Source organism: Molothrus aeneus, chromosome 12 (assembly GCF_037042795.1).
Source record: "Molothrus aeneus isolate 106 chromosome 12, BPBGC_Maene_1.0, whole genome shotgun sequence".
Taxonomy (NCBI): Eukaryota; Metazoa; Chordata; class Aves; order Passeriformes; family Icteridae; genus Molothrus; species Molothrus aeneus.
The window spans coordinates 19,446,943-19,462,077 of record NC_089657.1 but is presented as its reverse complement, the minus strand read 5'-3'; the positions used below and the strand labels follow the sequence as shown (position 1 = coordinate 19,462,077).

General features: G+C 46.3%; 1 protein-coding gene across 1 annotated transcript; it reads right to left on the bottom strand.

Annotated features, from left to right (window-relative positions):
• Positions 1-1,632: 1,632 nt before the first annotated feature.
• On the bottom strand, positions 1,633-14,112 carry LOC136561520 (haloacid dehalogenase-like hydrolase domain-containing 5). Its single transcript, XM_066557858.1, has 8 exons — positions 13,999-14,112; positions 11,350-11,559; positions 10,582-10,694; positions 9,796-9,889; positions 8,550-8,583; positions 7,469-7,643; positions 5,989-6,177; positions 1,633-3,411 (listed from the first exon to the last, which is right to left on the bottom strand). Exons 1-8 carry the CDS (start codon positions 14,110-14,112, stop codon positions 2,709-2,711), a joined length of 1,632 nt encoding a protein of 543 aa, XP_066413955.1. The 3' UTR covers positions 1,633-2,708.
• Between the last annotated feature and the right edge of the window lie 1,023 nt (positions 14,113-15,135).

The following is a 15,135-nucleotide window of genomic DNA, read 5'->3' as shown; positions in this document are numbered from 1 at the left end:
TAAAACAAGACACCAATCCCAAATCCTATTGAAAATCAGATTCTGAGATTCTTACCTGTACACCAGGTGCTGCTTCTGCTTCAGGAACAGATCAATAAATAAAGAACTCACCTGCTGGGTGTTAAACTGTAAGGAATGTTTAGCATGATCCCAGTACTGAATTCTGAGCTTGGCATAAAAACCAACACAATGCAAGGAGGAGAGGTTTTAGTTAAGACCTGCTGAGTGCCAGGTGGTCTGAATTAGACAAATTCAAGCAATCTTTACACAAAGTAAACCCACCTGTGCTGTTTGGAATATGCACTGATCTGTTTTACTCACAGAAACACTTTGCTGAAACTTGTCAGTGTGCAGCCTGTTTCTGCCAACGTTGGAAACAGGATTTATTTCCTCACCCCAGAACTCATCCTTGTCCAGACAGAAGAGTTGAGCACAGGCTGTGTGAGATGTGCTGTGGTATCTGTTAGTCTCCATTTCTGTACAGAGCATACAGGGCACCACTGAGTTCTGGAGAAACTCCTGTAATCCCAGCTTCTCCCCTTTACACTGATGGAAGGAGATTTCCACCTCTTTTGGCAGCTGCCTTCTGTGTGTAGTGTTACCCAGGTCACTATTTCTAATAATTTCCTTTATTTCCTTTTCATCTGCTGTTTTTTCAGCATTCTGGCTTTTTGAGGGTCTGCCACTCACCAGGCTGGAGCTCATCCATGGAGCTGGAGAATCTGGAATCCTTGAAGGGTTTTAGATTTTACTGGTGATGTGACACAGAAAAAGGGACTGTCTTCCTTTTCTACAAACACATTTTATGTTAATGTTTCCATGAGGGATGAGATTTAAGAGGTCCATATACAGTTCCTTCATGAACCTTTTCATGAAGGTTCATCCTCATTGTAGAGAAAAAAAGGAGAAACACACAGAACCTTTTCTGTTCTTCAGCAACTTCCAACGTTTTTATTCCTTGCTTCACCAATTCTGGTAAGGTTAGAGAGTTTTGCAACATGCTTTAGTACTGAAACAATGTGACTTTAAACCATCCTGACCTTACAGAATTACAGTCTTTAGATTTGGTGTTCTTTGCAAATACTTGGTATATGACAGGAAAGTGCTAAAGGAACAGGTCGATATCTGTTCACTGTACCAATAAAAAGGCAAGAATGTGCTGCTGTAAATACTTTTCCAGTGAAGAAGCAGGAAATGAACTGTTCAGGGCAGTGTCCTCACACTGCATGCAGTGAGACACTGAAAGCTACTCAGGAAACACTGCAAGAGATGAATCAACAATGCTGGCAGTGCAGGGGGATCACAGTGCTCTGCAAACAGAGGGAAAACACCACAAAACCTGACTGCACAGCAGCCCTGGGCTCCCAGAGCTGCTGCTGGGGGAAGGAGCAGGGAAGGATTTGGCCAGGAATTCATTCTGACAGCCCTGCAGGAACCTGGGAGGAATGAACACCCAGGCTGTGTTTGTACAATTTCTGATTTGAAAAAAAAACAAAACTAAAAAAAACCCAGTCTTAAAACCTGACTAGTCCCTAATGTGGATTGATCTCTGTGTGTAAGTTGACTTTGGTTTAAAACAATTAATTGGGTTATGTTTTCCAAGCTTATGTGTTATAACAAATAACACAGAAATATTTTCAAAGGCATCTTTGGGATGAAAACTTTGGAATTATTTTACAAAAATAACAAAAAATAAATTACTCTTTCTTTTTAAACAGCTATAAAATCCATGAACCAAACAACATATAACATTGACATGAGATGAAATATATTACACTAAAGGGCAGTTAATTACCACAGTGGTATGAGGCTTCAAGTAAATTAGGAGGCACTTTTTGGCTGAGCAGTAGTCACTGATTCAGTGTAAAGTCCCAACTCACAGAAACACATGAAACAAAACTGCTAAAGCTTTCTAAGGTAGAGAAGAGAAGAGAAGAGAAGAGAAGAGAAGAGAAGAGAAGAGAAGAGAAGAGAAGAGAAGAGAAGAGAAGAGAAGAGAAAAAAGAAAGTGCTTATAGAAAGGCAAAGAGCAAAAAGGCCACAGAGGGCACCCAGGTCTGCTGCTTCCCTTCCTGGACTGTGAAGTTCCAACACAATTAAGGCTTCACACAGCAGAGAGGAGCAATAAAACTCCAGGGACGTGGGAGAACAGACACAAGGAAAGGCAGCAGCAGGTCAGATGAGAGCAGGTTCAAAGTGGAACAGATTGAACTCCACTCTGATTGAAGGGAGCATTCAGTACTTGCAGAATTCCAGGCATTAATACTTGTTGTGCTCTGTACAGCCCACGTGGAATGGACTGAGTGACCCCAGCACCACAATCTGGTATCCTCAAGATCCTCAAAACTAAATCTTCCAGCAAACAAAAGGAGGTGCTGTTGTGGAGGGATTTAAGTACCAGTACATGAATAAGTTACTATGAAATATTGCTATTAAAGTCCCTAACATAACAAAGAGGAAGACAGTAAAGGGTAACTCCAGCCATAAATTACATATTTAGAAGCACTATAAAAAGCATTATTGATATTTAATATAATTACACACACATGTACCTACATGTACTACTGATAACCATACCTAATAGAAGATTGTATTGATTCAGAGGTTAAAAAATTTAGAAGGCAGCACTTTGTGGCACTCCTGTAAAGCACAGTGTGTTTGGGCAAGAAAAGCACAGCACTGAGTGGTCCTTAAGAAATCCTGTCACCTCAACGAGGTGCAAAGTTCTCCAGCTGGAAGACCAGGTCTACAGCAGCATCCACGTCGGGCACAATGTGGTCTGGCTCCACCAAGGCGGGGTCGAAGCTGAAATCCCGGTGCCCGTGGAACACGTTCTCAGCCACGCTGTCCCTGCTGGGCAGGGCCACCTCGCTGTGGGGGTCGTACACGCCGGTACAGACCAGCACAGACCTGCAGTGGGCAGCAGCTGCGGGTGCCAGCTCCGTGTGCCAGCTGAGGCCGGGGGCTGTGCCTGCAGGGGCCGGCTCCGTGTGCCAGCTGAGGCCGGGGGCTGTGCCTGCAGGGGCCGGCTCCGTGTGCCAGCTGAGGCCGGGGGCTGTGCCTGCAGGGGCCGGCTCCGTGTGCCAGCTGAGGCCGGGGGCTGTGCCTGCAGGGGCCGGCTCCGTGTGCGAGCTGAGGCCGGGGGCTGTGCCTGCAGGGGCCGGCTCCGTGTGCCAGCTGAGGCCGGGGGCTGTGCCTGCAGGGGCCGGCTCCGTGTGCGAGCTGAGGCCGGGGGCTGTGCCTGCAGGGGCCGGCTCCGTGTGCCAGCTGAGGCCAGGCTGGAGGCGCTGGGGGAGCCGGGACGGGGCTGTGCCTGCAGCAGCCTGGGCCTGCCGGCGGGCTCGGGGGCAGCGGGCCTGCAGGTAGCGGTTGTACAGGTTGGCTCCGTACACATCCGTCATCACATTGTCCCTGCAAAGCACAAACTCAGTCAGCACCTCAGCTGCAGCTGCCAAAGGCATTGTTACATTTCATCATTTTGAAATAGAGATTGTTGCATTGCACTCAATAGTTTATTTAGTTGTTGTTTTGTTGTTTAGGGTGATTGGAAACTCGTACTGAGTATGGTATGTCACGTGGATTGTTATTTCCCCTCTCCATGACATGGTCTCTCCCTCATGCACCCTTCTGCTCTATCCCCTTGTGGTCTGCCCCCCTGGTCTCCCCTCACTCCTCCTCCATGGCATCCCATTGATGTGGGCTCTTCCCCCGCCCCTCTTCTCTCGGGTATAAAAGGCCCCTGCAAGAAGGCAACACCCTCTTTTCCACTTGGGAGGTCACCAGAGTCTGAGGTGTCCCTTCCCAGGCCAATGAACGGGACACTGGTCCCCATGTGGAGAAGAGTTTCTCATCTTTGGCTTTGTCCACGTGAGACCATGCGAGCCAGGGTCCATAGCCAGCCAGAGTGGGCTCAAACAACAGCCCGAGAGACACAGATTCTTACAAGAGATTTTTGGAGTTCACCTTAGTTAGCAATATGAATTAAGCATTTTAATTTTAGCTTGTAGAATTATGTTTTGAATTTTGACCTTTTACTTAAGAAACCTCTGCCATGATACAAAGGGCATAGGAAAATGCAAATTTCTGAAGCGTCTTGCATCAAGAACAATACCAGGAGAAGACCAAGGGATGCAAGAAACCCAGATAAAGGGACTCCTCTGTCTCCAAGCTGATCAAGGCCGACAGACATACTCAGATAAGCACCAAGGTGTAGGGGGATACAGGATGGGTAAATGAAGGTGGTATAGAATGTAACCTTATCCCCTAAAGAGTTGCAGCTGAACCAATTACTAAAGATTAGGAGCAGGCCTGATGTTAACAGGCCACAGCTGTAGGCAATCAGAAGAGTGGTATAAAAGAGTGGATTGGTGGAAACTGGAGTCAGTTGGCTGCTGTGAGGATGAGGAAGAGGCAGTGCCTGGAAGAGCTGCCTACAAGAAACATCAAGGAGGTGCAAAACTCTGGTAATACAGAACCCTTGCAATGTAATGACAGTAGAGCTCGTGCACTATAGTGACAACAACAAGGGACCAAAGCACACACGCAAAGGAGAAAAGTTCAGAAGTTCAGTCATGAGGAAGACCACAATCTTCGGCCTCAGAGATCACTGAGAGACCCCCGTGTGACCACCACAAGGCATGCCCAGAAGGACGTGGATCTGATTACCATGCGAGGCGAGGACAGGCAGGGCCAGGGGTTGAATATGCATGGCAAGGTTGTGCAATGTAATGAATGTGGAACATCTTCCAGAATGAAGATGTGGGTCAGAGAGAGGCTCAGGGCACAAGTTTTCATGAGAGCTGTCTCGCTTGTGCCGGGTGCTGACAATACATACCCACTTCACAACTACATCAGACTGTGGAGTCTATTTATTCTGAGTATTGCTTCAATTTCATCTAACAGTTTATTGTATACTTTACACCACTTTGTGTGGAATCAGGCAGACAGGGAGAAGTCCAACCCCTCAGCTATTTTATTGCACTGTTTTCATAAAGCATGATAGGATAAAAATGAATCACTCTCCATACTGGGGCAAGGGGAGAGAAAATCAAGGTATGAGCAGCCCATGAATGAGCTTATTATATTGCCAAACATCTTGGAGATTCTGAAACAGTCTTTAATACAATGCAGCTTTATCTTCTTCTCTGAAAAGGATTCTATGATGTGGCAGCACATGCAGCAGCATATGACCAACCTAAATGACCTCAGAGATAAAGTCTAGGTCTGCAGTCTCTAACTGTCCTTTGCTCAAAGGCAGTTGGTGTTACACCACTAAACCTAACAGAATAAACACCCAGGCAAACCCTTTGTGTTAGATTCACACAGCCTATTTCAGAAAAAAAAACTAAATAAAAAATCAGGAGAAATCTTAGTTGCATATAAAACACCTTTTGTGCTTCTGCAGAAATTACACGTAAAAAGAGCAAAGCATCATTAATCTTTAAGATTAGAAATGTCATGAAAGATATACCATAGCACCAAGAAAGTTAGATGGTCTTAATGGTAGGAGAAACAAGCTGGTAAGAGTTGTGTGTTTTCCTTGGCTGGCATTTACACTGTGAGTAATTTCCCGGTGTATTTGTCAGGCTCAGCACACCTGACCCCACAGCACAGAGGGTTTGGGATTTCCTGCTGTGCCTCTGGGGCTCAGCACAGAGAGTTTGGGGTTTCCTGCTGTACCTGTGGGGCTCAGCACAGAGAGTTTGGGGTTTCCTGCCGTGCCTCTGGGGCTCAGCACAGAGAGTTTGGGGTTTCCTGCTGTACCACTGGGGCTCAGCACAAAGAGTTTGGGGTTTCCTACTGTACCTGTGGGGCTCAGCACAGCTCACCCCACAGCACAGAGGGTTTGGGATTTCCTGCTGTACCACTGGGGCTCAGCACAGAGAGTTTGGGGTTTCCTACTGTACCTGTGGGGCTCAGCACAGCTCACCCCACAGCACAGAGGGTTTGGGATTTCCAGCCGTGCCTCTGGGGCTCAGCAGACCTTACCCCACAGCATAGAGGGTTTGGATGGGCTGCTCCCAGCTCCTCTGCAGGGCCTGGGCCCGGATCAGGTGCTCTGCATACTGGTATGTCAGCCTGCTGGGTTTGCCCATCAGCGCCTCGTACTTCAGGTCTTTGCCAGTGATCTTCTTGTAAATGTTTTCCAAACAAACCATGAACGTTCCATGCCCAAACCTACAGAGATATAAAACCAAACCATGAACATTCTGTGTCCAAACCTACACAGATATAAATCCAAACCATGAATGTTCTGTGTCCAAACCTACAGAGATATAAATCCAAACCATGAACATTCCATGCCCAAACCTACAGAGATATAAAACCAAACCATGAATGTTCTGTGTCCAAACCTACAAAGATATAAAACCAAACCATGAACTTTCCATCCCCAAATCTACACAGATATAAAACCAAACCATGAACATTCTGTGTCCAAACCTACAGAGATATAAAACCAAACCATGAATGTTCCATGCCCAAACCTACACAGGTATAATACCAAATCAAATTACATTAAGCAGAGATTTAAAACATCAAACTAGGCTTTTTTATTTCATTATTTTTTAGGAATAAATTGTGTCCTGCAACTACCAAATTCTGCTCAGCATGCAACATTTCTGCAGCTGGTTCACTGAAAATTAAGTGCTGATTAACTGAACAACTGACACCACAACAAACCCACATTACTGGGATGGCACAACCATCTATCTAATTTTAAAATTGCTCACTGGAGGTATCCTGGCTGCCTTACTGCAGCCTGAAGCCATCACACAGATATCTTTTCCAGTGTGTTAATTAGAGATGGCCTCTGCTTCCAAAGACATATCTGAACAGATCTTTGACCCAGGACTGAGGCAGCAACCAAGTCACAGTAAGAAGTTTCTATTTCAAATTACAGACTGAGGGGAAGGGAGGGGAAACAAACCTATTAAAGAAGTACCTTCTATTAAAGCCAAATCAAACAAAACCACTCTAAGAGGTCCTGGCACCTTGTTCTGTGTGTTCTGCTTGTTTTTCCTTGTGTTCCCTAAAGAGCTCACTGCATTGTCCTCAGCTCAGAACCACTCACTGCTTTCACCCAGCAGGGTCAGCTCTTTACCCTACCAGGAAAAGAGAAATACCAAAGAGGGACCTAATGAAATGAAACAATGGCCTTGATAATTTTTTCATTTTTGCCTTTGAACCGAGGCTCTGAGGCCCTCAGGAAAAAACCTCTCTTTCTCCATTGTTCTGGGACTGAGGAAACAAAAGGTTTAGAGCTTAAAAGCAGCTTTTCTCTTGAGAAGTGATTTCCTGGATGCAATAATGCAGCCAGCAAACAGGCAGCATTAGCTGAAAGTGCATTAGAGATGTTGCATTCCAAGCCAAGCCATCAAGCATTCTGTAGTCAAGTGCTGACTCTGAATCCTGCTGGAAAAATGAGGAAGCCCCAGATGAATCCCAATGACATGAATAAAGCACTTACCTTGGGGACTGTGCCTCAGCCACCCACATCAGGTCCATGTTGCAGGCCAGCACAGGAATGTGAGGGTAGTTTTCCTGCCCATAGGGATTGCCAGGATAGCCACTGGTCAGCAGAACATCAATTATCAGCTGCAGGCTGGTTTCCCATCTCACTGGCTCCCCAAACAGCACCACAGCTGGGAGAAGCACAGGCAGAGAACAGTCATGGAATTGTTATCAGAGCACTGAGGCCTAAAACTTGGCCTCAAGAGACCGAACAAGTCATTTAAAATAACCAGGAACTGATCAAACAGTCACATTAATTTAGGGGCTTAATATATCACATGCCCATCCAATCACAGAAACTCAGAAGTAACAAGACCCCACTGCAAAATCTACAGGTTTAGGAATTTTATTTTACAGGTGAAGTTTCTCCAGAAATTACAATATTAACTTCTAAATTGTATTTCTAAATCTCCCATAACTTTTGAGTTCCCTGTTTACATGCAGTATTTAAATACAACACCAGAGATGTTGATTTGTTCACCTCAGAGCACAATTTGGATGTTGTTTTTAAAAATTGCTTTGGTCTCCAGCAATAACCTGACATGGATATTTTTAAATCCTAAGGTCCAATTTCTACTTTCTTGTAGTTCAGATGAGATGAGAGTGAACACAAGACCCTTCTCATACTACAGCTGATCCTGACTACTTGTAAGAACAAGATTAATTATTTCTGAATAATGAACATCAGTTCATTATGAAAGGAGAGCAACAATAGTCTGTTAAAGGCAGATGAAGAGGAAAGGAGACCTCAAATACCCTTCAAACTTCAAAACCCAGTGGCTGAAAGCTGCACACATTAAAAAACAGCTTTACAACACATGATGCTTTCAAATGAATGACAGATGTCATTAACAAGGAAATTTTAGGATTGTATCAGACAAATTTTCAAAGTGCCCAACTATCTAAAAAATAATTTCTTATAATAAAATAAAATAAAATAAAATAAAATAAAATAAAATAAAATAAAATAAAATAAAATAAAATAAAGATATTTCATTTATTAATGGATAGATGCAAATTAAATAAAGATAACTGACCCTCAATCTTGGGAAGCTCCACAGCAGATGGGGACTGCAATGAGAAAAAAGGGAAAGTTTTCTACAAGATGAAACACCTGTTTTTAACAGAATAAATTCCAGCTCAGCTCCCACAGCTGTCTCCTGCCACTCCAAGAGGAAATGCACTCTACATTGGTATATTCCTGACATCAGTTCACTCACTCATCACTTGTGTTTCCTCTCTGAAGTGACAGCTCTGGCACAGGGACAGCAGTGACTGTGCTCTACCTGCACCTGCCTCCTGCTTCTCCTCAGCTGCCTCTGGAGTTTTTTAACTCCAGTTGTTAAAACTACTTGTGTTGTGATTTCAGTTGTTTAAATTACTTGTTTAATTAGTTGTTTTAACTACTTGTGTAGAAAAGTATGGATGTTTATTTTTCCACAGGAGTAAGAGGCTTCCAGCAGTACCAAGACATTTGAAAAACAGTTTTTGAGATGTTTTTCTTTAACACTTCTAATAAAGAATGCACTGTATAACATGTAATATATTTGCTAAACAATTAAGAGCCTGACTTCATTATTTACTCTGTGTGGTGACAAACACTTTAACAGGCTCTTGACCTTCCATCCCCATGGGTGAGGAGCCCAGCAAAAGGTGCCACAGCTGAGCTATGATTCTGTGAGCCACAGAGAATGTGTTTATTACAAGTGAGGAAATCCACTCTGTAGGCTGGCCCTGAGCATGTACAGCACACCCAGCTATTCACTTCTGCTTTAATTCTGGACAATCCAACTGGAACCACTGTAGCCACTGCTGCCTTTTAAATAGTGCTGTAAACAGCAAAGGGAGTCCTTTGAGGGAAAATTATTTTCTTCAAAGCATTCATTTGCAATCAAAGCAGCCTTGTGGGTTAGAAACAATAGCAACACAACCATATATTCAGGGAAAAGCTTATGTTATCTTCCACACCTTCTGAGGAGGCTAATCAGCTTTCCAAGGCAGATTTTGCATTAGGTTTCTGTATTAGATTGTGAGTTTTCCCACAACAGCAGGCTATAAAATAAAAGGCTGAGTTAAAGAATTACTACTGAGAGAAAAGAGTTGTTCTTGAGAAAAAGAGTTGTTCTTGAGAATGTTGTAATAAAACAAATAAGGAAGCAGAAGAGCAAAGTCAAAATACAATGTAAGAACAGCAGCAGTTGCTTGGTAGTTAAATATTGATCCCTGTTATAGGATGTCATGCAAGGAGCAAACAGAGAGGTTTGAAACACAAATCTCACTCACCAGGACATTGGGTCTTCTGTCATGGTCAACTGCATCGAGCAGAGGGCGTTTCTCCCTCAGAGTGTCTATGGTGATGGGCTGGCAGAAGCCAAGGCTGGGGCAACCAGCTAAGGACACACAGCTGCTCACAGGGAAAGGTTTTCTGACTGCTCATTCCACCTTAACCATTTAAAGGTATTCAACTGACAAATTGGTTCGCAATGAAAGCAACATCAAAGACAGAATTTCCTTCTGTGAGACAAAAAGATGATCTGATAAATGAGAGACCAAAGTTCTCCTGTTTTGTTTTCAGTCCTCTCATCTACTTCCCTCTTAGCCAAGCCTAATGAACTTTGAATTTAGAAATGCATTTCTAAGAGACAATACCTTCAATACCTTTTTCTCAAGTATGTACTTCAAATAGAGCTTATGCTTAGAAGTTGTATATACATTTTTACAACTTATTATTCACACCAACTTCAATGAAAATCCCACTGCAGGAAGAAGTGCAGAAGGGACTTAATGGAAGCCTGAGCAAAGTTTATGCAAAAGTTAAGGTTATTAAGTTACAGTTTGAGATTTTGATACCACCATATCAATATTATTCAAGTCCTTTGGGCACTTGGTATAAAACCACATTAAAACATAAATTTGGCACCATACTAGGAACTATCATCTATTTATTACTGCATTTGTAGGGTTGAAATATTTGATTTTCATTTCATCCAGAGGCTCCCCTGAACCTGATTAAGGAAAACACTTTGGCAGAAAGTTGTTGGCTTTTTTAAACTCTTTTTTTAAAGATACTCTTGAGCAATATCAAGAAGGGGTCCTTGTCCAGATACCAGGACACATTTTTTATGATAACGCTTGAACATCCGCAGGGGACTGTGGGACATCATCACTTGATCTTGGGAAATCTGTTTGGGATTTAAAAACAAAAGGACTCTGTTGTATTCCAGAGAAGTTGTTTATACATAGATTCAATTAACAGATGTGACAGATTCCAGGAATTACATAACAATCAGCATTTTCTCCTTTCACAAATGATGTATTGATAATATGCCAGAAAAAAATACCTTACTGACAAGTTATCACACATCCATCCCCCTTTCAGCTTCCAGCTCAATTCAACATGAACAAACCTTTCTGTCCTGGTTTTATAAAATCACCAAATTCATTTGGAAGCAAACAGGGAAGGAGAATCAGAACTGGTTCCAGTTGTGGGCCCTTTGCTAAACTGTAGCTCTGATTTAATTGTACCAGATTACCACCTTCTTTTAGCTTATATATCCCCACCCCTTCAACAGGACAGGTAGTAACCAGTAAGACTATTATTCTGGAAAGATACTCCTGTGAATCACTACCTACCATCTTTCCAAAGAAATACCTTTAGCTTTACTATTGGAAAAACCAGTGCCTTTACCAGTTAGTTTTGGACAGCACTTTTTACTTTCAGCAAAGCAGGTCAGGGGGCTTAAGGGAAAAGCAGCCCTGATGAAGTGAGCAGCATTTAATGGAAGATAACACATCTGACACATCCAACAGGCAGTAAATGGCATTGAGGTGACTCACTGGAACCCCCAGCAGGTGGGACAGCTGCTCAGCCTTCTTCTGGCGCAGGCAGTTCCCAGCGTTGGTGACAAAGACCACGGGCACCAGGAACTGTCCCTGAGGGTTGACCAGCTTGCCAAAGGCTGCTCTGGCAGCAGGAATGGGGGTCCTGCCTCGCACCAGCACCCCATCAATGTCAAACAGGAATCCAAAGGATGGCAGCACGCCGGGCTGGGAGGGATGAAATCAGAGGGTACATTGGTTATGCATGTCCTTACACATATTTAATAGAGTTTACAGCAGCTACAGCCCCCTGAGAACAGGCACCTCCAGTGACAGCAGGGGAGCCATAACCCTGCACATCTTAATGCTAAAAACATGTTGACACAAGCAGCACCACAACTCCCTCTGCCTTATGCATACAGACTCATGAGAGCTATTTTGCCTTAGAAATAGTTCCAGATTATTTCAGAGGATAGGGAAAAATTAACTTAAACTGATGCCAAGAGGTACAAAATACATGCTGCTGTGCCAGTGAGTCACACTTCAATGGCTTAACCCCCACAGAATACTAACAAAATATGCAAAAGTAAATTTTTCAGCAGTAGGCAGGTCTTGGACACAAGTATTGTACTTGGCTGCTCCCTTACAAGGTGTTTGTAGTAAAACTGTTCTGTTCCACAAGAGTTTGATTACAGCCAACAGCCTGCTGTGCTCCTACACATGGCTTCAGTCCCAGTTTCACACAGGGCAGGCTAATTGGCAAAGTCAGCACCTCCTTACACCAAGGTGCTGCTCGAGTTACTAAAATGCATCTCCTTGCCTGCCTTTGGGGCGGTGAGGAGCTGGACTTGGTGAGCCCCGGCAAGGAGAGTGAGCAAGGATGAGCTGGGGGATGAGGGCAAGGAGCAGAGCCAGAGAGAGGAGTGTGAGCAATGAAACTGTTACTGGATCAGGCTGGAAAAGCACGGAACAAAACCTATCATCTAAAACTCATCTCTCTCCCGAGCCTAAAGCAGGAACCAGGGACCTCGGGATTTATGGCCAGTGATGAAAAGGGAGGGGTTAAGGGCCAGGGCTGAGCGCGATGGGGGAACAGGCACAGAAAGGACTGCAGCCATGGGAGCTGGGACAGACTTTGCTAACAGGCACAGACAGGACTGCAATGATGGGAGCTGGGATGGCCTTTGCTAACAGGCACAGAAAGGACTGCAATGATGGGAGCTGGGACAGCCTTGGCTAACAGGCACAGAAAGGACTGCAATGATGGGAGCTGGGACAGCCCTTGCTAACAGGCACAGACAGGACTGCAGCCATGGGAGCTGGGACAGCCTTTGCTAACAGGCACAGAAAGGACTGCAATGATGGGAGCTGGGACAGCCTTTGCTAACAGGCACAGAAAGGACTGCAGTGATGGAGCTGGGACAGCCTTTGCTAACAGGCACAGAAAGGACTGCAATGATGGGAGCTGGGACAGCCCTTGCTAACAGGCACAGAAAGGACTGCAATGATGGGAGCTGGGACAGCCTTTGCTAACAGGCACAGAAAGGACTGCAATGATGGGAGCTGGGACAGCCCTTGCTAACAGGCACAGAAAGATCTGCAATGATGGGAGTTGGGACAGCCTTTGCTGCCGGGGCTGGCTCAGGGCACGCACCCGCAGCCGCTGTGTCTCCTGTGCAGGAGGAGAAGGGCACTTTGCCTACTCGAGCAGCACTTTGTTGCACATCAGTTATTCACACACCACGTTTTTCCTGCAGTGGGCACAGCCCAGGGACAGGCACCGCTGGGAATGGGGTGCAGCTCAAACAACAGCGGGAATCCGCCCCCCCAGGCAGCCCGGGTTAATAACGGCAACACCGTAAATAAATCGCATTCCCATTCATTTAAATTAGGCTGGGGTTTTGTCTTTACATGCAAGAACTCCCCCCGAAACCTTGTCCTCTCTCCTCTGTACAATCATCACCCTTTTAAGAACAAAACCCCCGAAGTCCTTGTCTCCACATGGCCTGCACCCGTTTCAGGAAAGCTAGATCAGAAATAACCCAACTGCTGCAGAGATGCTGCTAAAGGCTCGCTAATAAAAACAAAGTCTTCCCAGGCTTTGTGAATGGGTACCTGAAACTGCTGAAACTACAGTGGCATTGGAATAATTTTGTAGCAGATGCGATCCTTTACGTTAATTTTGCGACATATAAATAGCAGATGTATAGATAACAGATTACAATGGGAATTTCACAGTGAGTAACACGAGCAGGAAGAAAAAGAAAGGGGGGAAAAGCAATAAGGAAAGAACTGAAGATATATATATGATAGATATCAGGACAGATAGAGGTAATGAAGTCGGCAACTTTGTTTCCCTTTTGACCCCAAAAGAAATTGTTGGTGGCAGGAGCGCTGTGCCGCGCTGCACAACCAAAGGGACAGAGCCGGCAGTCGTCGGAAGGAGTTTCCCTGGTTCTCTCTGTAAGCCCAGAGCACACGCAGCCCCGGGACAGGAGTTGCGGCCGGCAATGCCCGGGAAATCCGTCCCGGCGTGCCGGGGAAGCGAGGATACCCCCGGGCATCCCCGGGCACGGCGAGTGGCCCGGCTGCGCTCCGCCGCGCCCCGCGCCCGTTTCGCTTTCGCTGCGCCCCGGCCCGCCCGCCCCGGGCCCCGGCCCCGCTCACCGCGCTGTGCCCGCTCCGCCCGGCCGAGGGGCCGCGCATCCCGCGGGGCGCCGGGAGCCGCGGCGAGCGGGCGGCCCCGAGCAGGGCGCGGAGCGGCGGCAGCGCCCGGCGCATGGCGAGAGGAGTGCGGGGCCGGCAGCCGCCCCGCCCGGGCCCGCGTCACTCACGGGGCAGCGTCACCCGCGTCACGGGCCGGCGTCAGCCCGGGCAGCGGAGCAGCGCCCTGCGACACCGCCGCGCCCGGCGAGGGCTCCGCGCCCGCACAGCCCCCGGGGCTCGGCCCCTCCGGCGCACCGCGGCTGGCGGCACTGCCCAGAGCAGTCAGCACAGCAGCCCGACCCAGAGATAACTGCTGTTCGATTCAGCAACAGAGGAACCATTCTGTCTGAGTCTGCCTGGCCAAGGGATGAAGGGACTGGAGCATCTCTCGTCAAGGAAAGGCTGAGGGAGCTGGGCATGAGAGGGAAGCCAAGAGGATGGAGCAGGATCTGCTTGGTGGTGCCAACCATTTGGACACGGGAAATGGGCAGGAACCGATGCCCAGGAAGAACTTCTTCCCTGTGCAGTGACTGAGCACTGGAACATTGTCCAGAGAGGGTGTGGACTTGTCTCACTGGAGCTACCCCAGAAGTGTCTGGACAAATCCTGTGCCCTGTGCTCTGGGATGGCCCTGCTGGAGCAGGGAGTTTGGAGCAGATGCCCCACAGTGGTCCCTTCCAGACTGACCCATTCTGTGATTAATTTTCTAGGAAAAAGCCTAACATGCACAAACACCACAGTCCCTCAGCTCTGCACCCCTGCAGCTAAACTTGAAAGTGAGACAAGCAGCACAAAATGTCATTAGTTAATGGATCCTCTGCAAAGCTGTCTCTGTTTATCTTGCTCATCTGCTAATGCAGATTAGGTAAATCCACTTATTTCCAAGTGCTGCCAACAAATATTCCTCAGCACCCCTGTGACTGTGAGGAGAAACTGATCCTTCAGGGACTGCACTGCACTCACCAGGACACAGAACAAGGAAGGTGCCTTCCATCTGCAGCACTGACGTGGCTGGCATTAAATGAAACACACAAATGCATTTCTAAGAGACAAAAGCAGACCCAAACCGATGCAGCAGACACAACAATTAGAGAGTTT

Coding starts and splice junctions, on each gene's coding strand:
- LOC136561520 (XM_066557858.1), bottom strand. CDS start 14,112: ATGCGCCGGGCGCTGCCGCCGCTCCGCGCCCTGCTCGGGGCCGCCCGC. Junction 10,695..11,349: donor CCCACCTGCTGGGGGTTCCA/GTGAGTCACCTC, acceptor AATCCCAAACAG/ATTTCCCAAGATCAAGTGAT. Junction 6,178..7,468: donor GCTGAGGCACAGTCCCCAAG/GTAAGTGCTTTA, acceptor ATATCTCTGTAG/GTTTGGGCATGGAACGTTCA.